Source organism: Pseudopodoces humilis, chromosome 2 (assembly GCF_049639895.1).
Source record: "Pseudopodoces humilis isolate 2021_Gansu_Grassland_sample_001 chromosome 2, ASM4963989v1, whole genome shotgun sequence".
NCBI classification, from domain to species: Eukaryota; Metazoa; Chordata; class Aves; order Passeriformes; family Paridae; genus Pseudopodoces; species Pseudopodoces humilis.
The window spans coordinates 89195110-89204690 of NC_142201.1; the positions used below are offsets into that span (position 1 = coordinate 89195110).

Consider the following 9581-nt stretch of genomic DNA (forward strand, 5'->3'; position numbering starts at 1 on the left):
TGGAAGATTTCTGATCTTCTTGCTAGTGTTGATACCACTCTTCCTTTAGGACAGTCAATGTTTTCCTACCTGGAACTCTGAAAAAAAAAGGAAGGGTAATGATGGTAGCAACACTCCCTGGTAGTACACAGCCTCTCATTGACTGAAAGTAATTTTTTTACCCATCACTCCTCAGGTAGACTTCACAGACAAGGCACTCACTCCAGGGCTACACATCCTCACACTGCACAACTGCTCAGCAGAGAAGCCACAGCTAAATCAACTGTCAATCACAATTTATGGTAAATCAGGCCATATGGGAACTGAGACTGGGGCTCTGTTCCTAGTCCTGGCAAGGGAGGAGGAGGGAAATAGCACCCACTCTTTCTCTTAAAATAGGTGCAGCCCACTGCTCAGCTTTGGAGCTCATTGCAACCAATATGTACTGCATAAATGTCCAAGAACTGTGTCTGGATCGCAGGAGCTTTGCCTACAAAGGGAAAGTTGGAAACTTGTTCTCTTCAGAGATACTTGGTTTTCTAAATATAATCCAAGTATTTCCCAAATAATACTTTCAGGTGACCTGAGCTCCAATGAGGAAAAAAACCCCTTTTTTTCTGTTGTCTTCTTCCTCATGATATTCTCCTGGACCACTTACGATTTGGTACAGGACATACCAAATATTAATGTAATATTTGCACAATATTAATGTAATTTGTGTTTTCACAGATTAAATTAACCATTAGCAACTGCCAGATCTTACAGTGGTGGACAATCTCATTCACTTTGAATTCCATCAGTACTCACACACACACACTATTCTTTTTGAAAACCCTGGTATTACTGCAAACATAGAACTAAGCAGGTTCTCTTACTTGTCACATAAAGCCTTCTCCAGTCAGTGGTAAATCCAGCAGAAACATTCTACAGCACTTTGTCAGTCTTCTAAGCAGGAACGCACTGCACATGCAGCTCCAGCAAATCAGCAAAGGTCTCTTGCCTTTCTCCCTCTCAAGCAAGGATATGTTGAACATGTGGAATGAGAGTGCTTTTTTTTCTTTTTTTACCCCCATCCTGGATGTCTCCAGTGTAAATAATCCTAAAATAAAATAACCCTGTTTGCCCATCTAATTGTTCACCAGACTTCTAACAGGCACATCTGCCTTTGCTTTTAGAGCATGAGGGCATAGCAACAAGTGACCCAGCTGGGTTTATTAGTATGTTTTTTTACACTCAGAATTAAAAATTAGACAAGCAGCTGTTCAGGGGGGAGAATTTCATAGAGCAGCTAGAAAGAAAAAAAAGGGAATTAAAAAAGCAGTAAGACTACCCCAGTACAAATCAAGAGTTTCCACCACGAGGAAGGAGTTTGTCACGTGCCATTGTTCACAGGCCAGCTGTCGAAGACCTTTGCAGTAGAGGGGGCTGTGCTTCTCCTTAGCACAACTTTACTTTGACAGCTCCACCTCAATTAAGGCTTAAATCCTAGTACTTAAAAAACTGTCAGCTCTCCTGCCTCTAGACAAGTGTTTCTGCACAGCACATAGGAAGGTTTTTCCCTCTCCACAGACAGAGAGATCTGGCAATGTATTTACGCACAGAAGTTTCAGCTGGGTGATTTGGTCCACACAGAAGTATCATCATTTTCATTTTACCCATAAGTTGAACAGAAAGGAAGCCACGTGTCTCAAAGCAGCTCTGCTGCAGAGCCCTGAGTTGTGGTTTCTTCACTTTGTATATTCCTGCTTGTGAATACTGTCATGGGACTCACTTTTTCCCTCCTGTATGTTATAAATGACAATATATTACTGGCTTTCTCATTTATGTATTAGCTTCTGAATATTATTATTAATCACAAAGATGTTTATATGGTACAATTTATATATTTTTCCATTAGACTGCTTTTTGGTGTAGTATAATCTGTGAGTTTATGTATGCACAGTATAGCTTATATAAATAGAAAAATAGTAATTTCATAAATATATCTTAGGCTGTAGCACAGTATTAAAATAGAGGCTATGTGATGTTAAAATACTTTTATGTAACTAACTCAGAGAATGGTGTAAGATAATCAAGTAGTTCCTTGCATTTGTAGACTATGATAGACTAAATAGAATATTAGTAAGATAACAGTGACAAAAACCAGAACCTAATTTACTGACTCCTCATTATCAGGGAGTATAAAAACAACAGGATAGACCCACGAGACGAAATAAAATATATTGCTTTAATCTACAAGATGGCATGAAGACAAGTCAAAAGTTAAAACCAAGCAAAACAACATCTAAACTCAAAGAAATGTTTGAATATGTATAAATTCTTATGAATATGCATATACCCCCTGTAATATAACAGTATATAGAGAACATTGTTTTAAGCTAAGGGTGTGCTTTTGGCAGATAGACAAGCACCCCAGCAATGTATTTTTATCCCTTTTATCCCTTATTAAACTTTTTAAGATTTTAAAGAGTGAACTTTAAAAAAAAAACTTTGTTTTTCACACCTGTTGCATGCATTCCCACATCCCAAGGAGTAAGGATGATGACATGGATGAAGAGCATCCTCTGAGGTCAGGCAAGCACAACGCTTTTCAGAAAGCAGCAAGTCTCTAAAGCACCAAACAGGAGGAAAGGTGTTGTTCCTTCCTTTCTCTCATCCATCACTCAAGCACTGCTCTATTCAGCTGCATTTTCAGATGTGCCTGTGCAGCCATAGCACATCAGTAACCAGAAAATTTACAGAGGGTTGATGGATCACAAACCAGCCCTCATATTTTGTCCTTGTCCCCAAGTTTTCTCTTGCTTTGTAGGCCTGGCTTCGTGAGAGAGAGCAGCAGAGGGGAAAACAGCAGAATTTAAAGTATCATGAAAATGAATTCCTGTTTTCAGAGCCAGATCACTCCAGACCTGACTTTGTTTCAGAACAATTAAACTCATCCACTGCAGCCCTTCCATATGGGGAATGCTCTTTTTATTCAATTAACTTTTCTGTAACCAAGGTTGATTGCCCATGTGGTATCTGCCTTGAGTTATCAGAGGCTTCTGGCTAAACTGCCATCAGCACAGAGACACAAAGAGACCAAAAAGAGCAGAAGTGCAGAGAGCTCACGAGTGGCAGGCAACTGGCAAACACTGGGTCGTATTCCCTCACTAGGAGTTCAAGGTTTAAGACTGTAGCAAAAGGCAACGACTAATGCACTGAGTTTTTGCAGGACTTGCATTCCTTCACAACACCCAACAGCAAGAAGACAGCATGTCCCTAAACATCTTCCCACTTTTACATAAGAAAACCCTGCCCACAAGAACTTGGGCATTAAAGCCAAGATTTCCACTACCAAGCTTTTAAATCTTGAGCAATTCTCAACAACACGGAGACACAGGAACACCAAGACAGTTCAACCTTTGACCATGCCAGCAAGGGGAGATCCAGTCATGTTTGCCTCTCATGGGTTCAGGGCTGTGGCTGGGAAAGGGGATACACATAGCCACAGACAATCACCCCAGCTAGATCAGCCACCTTCTTGCCAGCTTCCACTGGTTCATCTCAGAAATGGCACCTGTGGAGCTCAGTGAGGAATCACAGAATTGGAAGATCATCTTCAGAGATCATCCAGTCCAAACACCCTGCCATGGGCAGGGAGATTATCTTCACTAGATCAGGTTGCTCAAAGCCCCATCCAACCTGACCATGAACACTCCCAATGATGTGTATCCGCAACTTCTCTGGACAACCTGTTCCAGTGCCTCATCATAAAAAAAAAAAAAGAATTCTTCCTTATGTCCTACCTAAATCTACACTCTTGCAGTTCAAAACTGTTTCCCTGTGTCCTGTCATTACACTGCAGAAAGCTTTTCTTGATCATATTATAAGCTTTTTTATACTGAAAGGCCATAATAAAGTCTCTCTGGAGCCTTCTCTACCATCAGAACCTGTTCTAGGCATCCCTCATCAGAAAACTTCCTTTGAAAGCCCATCTTTATTTAAAGAGTTTTTGTCTTCCAAACATTTTTCCTCAGAGCAGCTGGTTGCATGGCCCTCTAAGCATATTCATTGCAGCTCTTGGTGAGCTCTAGATTGAAAAAAATATCTCAAACCTGAATTTTCCCTTCTTAGATACACTCTTAACCCTCTGTCTCTGCAGAGACTTCATGTTCCAGCATACAGGACCACGGAGGTTAGTCCATTAAAGCTCCTGCTTAAGTCAGGCAGTAGTCTGTACTGAGTGGTCTGTAGTTCATGGTCACAGGAACAGATCAGTGTCTAGAAGTGGCCTAGAAGTTGCATTTAGGTACCTACAAACACCACCGAGCAGCCATGTGCTTCTTCCCTGTCTCTTCCTGCTGTGGTTTCACTGTAGCTCTCCAGCAGAGAAAGCTTTATTTTCAGAAGGTGTCCAGCAAAAAATACACAGCTTCAAAGAGCATATTAAATTGAAGGAAGCAGATTCATTTTAACTGAAGTCAGCATTGGTGCTGTCTCTGCTAACAAGCCACAGACAACATCTGGACTGCCAAAAGGCCCTCATCATAATACCCAATACTGGTAACACTGGAAGAAACCTAACTTACACCTCGACTAGCTTCCAAAAGGAGGCTCAAGCCCAAAGTGTGCTTCTGACCTCTTGAGATCATTGGTGACACCCAACAGTTAAGTAAGGCCGGGCTCAGTTGCATCATAGACCAGACACTCAACTGCTGGCCCATAAATACCAGGTGCATTTTATTACATAGCATACAGTGTGGGAAAAAGCCGTGGTTTACATTTTTCATTATTCTGTGCAACTGAGGACAGGAGGGAAGATTAATCTACCCAGTTCACCATCTTTTGGTACATCAGATCATCTAACTCGGCAATTAACACCCAATCCAAACAATGGGGCCAGAGTTTCCAATGTACCACTTAGCTACTTGAGATAAACACGACACAAAAAGTGGGGAGGGGGCACTATACCTGCAATAACTGGGTATACATAAATGACAGGTTTCTTTCCACCATCAAACAGCCATGGATGGCCCCTGGCCACGCTGCCCTGCAGCCTCCTCACACACACCTGCAGGAGCCCTGCCTCACCTCCCGAGCTTACCGGGGGAGAGCACCCTGACCCTAAGGAAATACACACTGGGGGATACAGCATTTAAAAAGGCTTATTAAGTGCGCACACACAAACACACACTTGTTTGTTTGTTTGTTTGTATGGCTTTTTTTGTGGGTTTTGTGCTGTCGGTTTTTTAAAATTATTTTTAACGTAGCACTATTATCCTCACAACTCCCGTCTAGACTTTAAATGCATCTTGCTGCTAGAACTGCTGGATATCAAACCCCGCTTTAGGAGCGGGGGGCACCAGACCACCAGCCCACCTCGCAGCTCCTGGGACACTGGCACCCTCCCAGCCCTCAGCCCCGGGGAGCCCTGTCCGCGCCGGGAAAGGTGGAAAGGAGCCCGCAGGTGCACTGCGGCTCCCGACCACCGCGGCGGCGGGAGGATGCGGGCAGGACAGAGGGGGAGCCGGGGCCGCTCCCGCACAGCGGCGGAGCCGCGGCGGCGCCGGCACCTCCCCGGCACACACCCCGCAGCCGAGAGGGTGAGGGGGACACGGTGCTCGCCCCGCCGCGGGGAACCTGGCGCTCCGAGGGTGTCTCCTACCTGCCCGGGCTCGCTGCGGTAGGCGAAGGCGTAGACCCGCTCCGCGCTGATGTTCACGGCGCCCCGGTAGACGCGGCCGAAGGCGCCGGGAGCGGGGTTGTCCCCGGGGCCGCCCCCCGCTGCCGCCACTGCCGCCCAGAGCAGGGCGCAGAGCAGAGCCCCGGGGCCCGGGGCTGCCCTCCCGGCCATGGGCTCCTTCCTGCCGACCCCGCGGGGCGCCCGGACTGTGTGTCCCCGGCAGGGCGGGAGGCGAGGTGCTTTATCTGCGATTTAAATAAATAGCTCGGCAGCACGGACGAGAGGCGGCGGGGGCAGCGCCGCACACCCCCGCCCCTCGCCCGGGGGACACCGAGCAACTTTCCCCAGGGAAGGACCCTCCGCCGGCCGGCGGGGCGGGGACGGGAGGGGAAGGGAAGGGAGGCTGGCCGGCGGGCTGGCCAGCCCAGGGGAGGAGGGTCTCCTCTATGTGACCGGCCCCGAATTCTGAGCCTGGCTTAGCAGCCGATTGCACGGAGCTTTTCCTGTTGGGGAGCCGTGTCGTGGGACACAAGGACACGCTGGTATCGCCAGGCACGTGGGGATCAGCACCTGTAGGGCTTCAACACTTCCTGCCCACCGCGTTAGGGGCATCCTGGCTCCATATTCTGCCGGCTTGCTGGAGCTGCCGCTCGCACCTGCAATCCTGTATGGGGCGCTCCCTAACCTTTATTTTTGGCTTCTCATAACTTTGGGATAAATGCTGTCGTCCTTTAGTGCAGCCTAAAGGTGCGAAAGGCAGCAGCAAATGTAATTTCATTAATCTGAAAATAGCTTTGGTGCATGTCTTCTTTGCGTCATCCATGGGACTGGCTACAAACCAAACTCTGATGTTCTTAACCTTTTCAGCAAGATGAGAGCGATACTGTTGGGCTGTGAAAAGGCAAGAGATCTCTCTCTCATGGGTTAACCCTCCTACGGTCTTCTGTTGAAAACGCACCTAGGAAACACGTCAGATCCCATGGCGTAGGGATGCACTTCTAAGTCAAAGAAAATAGAGTGTTACTGACAAAGCGATCAGAAGGGTTTTACAGGCGGAGGATAAACTTTCAGGAGCCACAGTTTTATAAAGTCAGCCTGCAGTCTCCAGCTGTAGTGACTCTGACCCCAGAAGCTTTCCACAAGTTGTGGGTTTTGTTTTCAAGGCTGAAAGATTTCCTGGTGGGGGGTCACTTGTCTTTGGAAGAAAAGTTGCAAAGCTCAGCAAAACGAGCCAGCATGCCTTGTGCTGCCATTTTGATCTCTGGGCCCGTGTGTGATTTCTGCCAAGAGAAAAAACTAAACAATTGTCAGTTCTGTTTGTCTTGAACCAGGGTTCAACTCACTCTTCCTTATGTCAGAGTCCCAAGAAGTATCATTAAGGCTAAAATAAACCACTTGCAATCTGCTGAAAGATGGAGAATTCAACACAAAGATTTTGCCTTTCGGCCGGGAATATCATGCTCTGCAGACCAGGAGACTTTATGACTCTATCTTGCCTCTTAACAGGACATGGCATGACCTGTCCTAGGGGACTTCAAACTGGCAGCACTGGGAGACGTGTGGCTTCCCCTCTCCACCCTGTAGAGTCCAAGGCTCCTGAACCCTACAGCTTCTTTCTCACCCACTGCTCTCTGTAGATGCACAGGTCCCTCTGCCAGGGCCAGCAGCCCTCTAGCATGTGCTGGAGGGAGGACACTATGAAACTCATCTTCTCCCAGAGAGGAGAGTTCAGGCAACAGGAGGAGGTAAAGCAGGTAAGGGGCATGCCTGGTTCCTCAGAGCAATGTGACTCATGGCACCAAAGATGGTGTTCTGCAAACCAAGGTAGCTGTGGCAGCTGCAAATAAATTTTGTGTCATTTGGTGTCATGGATATTTTCACTGATTGGGATATCAGTGCATTGTCCCTCTCTAGTTGTGTTGGTTTCGTGGCAAAAGAGAGGCTCTTCATATAGTCCAAATTTTCCAATGCAGAGTTATGTTTTTCTTAAAGTGCTTTACCTGATTAGATGTAAATTATGGTATCTTACCAAACACTACACATTTTGCCTCATTTTTAATTTGAGAATTCAAGTTTTCTAATTGTTATACATTATTCTTATCTTAATTTCATCTCACTATTTTGAGGCTCTTTCTGTGATTTAGCAATGGTAAACCTTTGTTCAAATCCTTGCCTTCAAAATATGGTACTGCTTGACTTGGTGCTATTTGCAGAAATTTGAAGTCAAAGGTCAGCTCCAATACTCAAGCTGCTAATGAAAGTAAACAATCCTAGCAGACAGATAAAATCCCTTTGTTTGATATACCTTCCTGTTGACAGGAAAATATCCACTGCACGAGTTTGGGAATTACTTTTAAATCACACACTCCTCTCATGTTAATACCATCTGAGATCAATTTGCATTTATGAGAGTGGTGTTCAAGACCATGAAAAAAGCCTTATGGAATCAAAACATGTTTCACCTATCCCTTTCAGCACTTACTAAGTCAGTTATCTCAGCAAAGAAATAAATTAGGTTAGTTTGACATGATTTGTTCTGGACAAATGCAGAGTGCCTGCTGCTCATCACTTGACTGTTATTTAGTTGCTTGCACACTGTTTCATTACTTTTCCAGATAACAAATGGAGGTTGGCTGACTTATAACACTTCACTCAGACCCTTTGATGAAGATGAGTAGCCCATTTTCCCTTTTCATTACACCTGGATCCTGTTCTTGAAGGGCAGCATGTACTTTGGAAGAAAGAACCGATCCCTCTAAGAGACAGTATTCTCATCCAGATACACCATGAATCTGAATCAGTGGAAGTGATCTTTTCTTATATATGCCACAGTACTCTGGCATCAGGAGGCAGCAAGGGCCAGATGCTCCCTAAGGGACAGGGATCCGAGTGCCACAACACAGAGAGGGGAGAGGCAGAGCAGGGACCTCATCGGCCAGGGCCCCATCCCATGAGCAAGACAAGCCTGGATATGGAATCAACATTGAGTCCAGATTGGTGGACAAGTCAATAGCAATGGGATAGACCTGAGATCAACATAAATTAGTGACTCAGGTCTGGTGATGGCAGTCAGGGACACACACAGTCCTGTCAGCAGCAGGCAAATCCCCAGCAGTGAGGCAGATCTGAGGTCTGGCCAGGAATCTGGCCAGCTGATCCAGGCGAAAGGGATACAGACAGGGCTGCCACACGGCTGTAGCTCCAGCTCAAGTAGAGCTGAGGACAAGAGCCTCACCTGAAATGCAGCTGCCTTGTGAGGGGGAAGAGAGGCCTTGCTGAATCCTCCCCAAAGCCCTGATGCCAAAGTCACTGGAGGGAAGAGGGGCAGCCCTCAGCTGTGCTGTTTCTAGGCTGCCCATGAGCCCAGGGTGCCAAACCTCCAGAAAAGGGGATGATGCTCTTAGACCTTTGTCTCTGGCTGTGGGGAAGGCACATATTTTGTAAAAGGACCCACTTTTCCAGTACAAATAAAGCCCAGGGTTTTGAGTATCTCAAGGGAAGGAGGAACTGTGCTGGATGAGAGGCTCACAAGAGTGTGGTTTTGAGTTTTTTTGTTGACTTTTTTTTTTTTCTCTGTAGCACAAAAGCAGAAAATCTCATTGCTGTTGGGAACAAAATAACAACAAAAAATCCCAACCCCAAACCAGTAAAGAAACTACATTTTCCCTGGTAACCATGGCTGCAAAACCATCCAGGATAGAGGATATTACAAAGGAATTCCCTAAATCATACTAACTTAGAAAGAGAGAAAGTATAAATGTATAACAAACCAAATTGTTTGGAAACCTGATAATTTAAAATTACTGTTTGCATATATAGTCTCTGTATTATGTAAGCTCCTCTGCGAGTTAATAGATGCTCAGCTGGCTTCTGCAGAGATAATGCCACATTTTCAGACTCTGCTGAAAATGCAGTGTGAAGAATAATGAGAAGTGAAATG

The 9581-nt window shown here is 45.7% G+C and overlaps 1 protein-coding gene across 2 annotated transcripts in view; it reads right to left on the reverse strand.

The window, feature by feature from the left end:
* Positions 1-6002, reverse strand: part of SIDT1 (SID1 transmembrane family member 1) — a 41594-nt gene extending 35592 nt beyond the window's left edge. For both annotated transcript variants that reach the window (XM_088051832.1, XM_088051831.1), the window contains exon 1: positions 5624-6002. In XM_088051832.1, coding sequence (XP_087907958.1) covers positions 5624-5812 — 189 coding nt within the window. In that variant the 5' untranslated portion in view covers positions 5813-6002. The remainder of the gene's footprint in view (positions 1-5623) is intronic.
* Positions 6003-9581: the final 3579 nt, after the last annotated feature.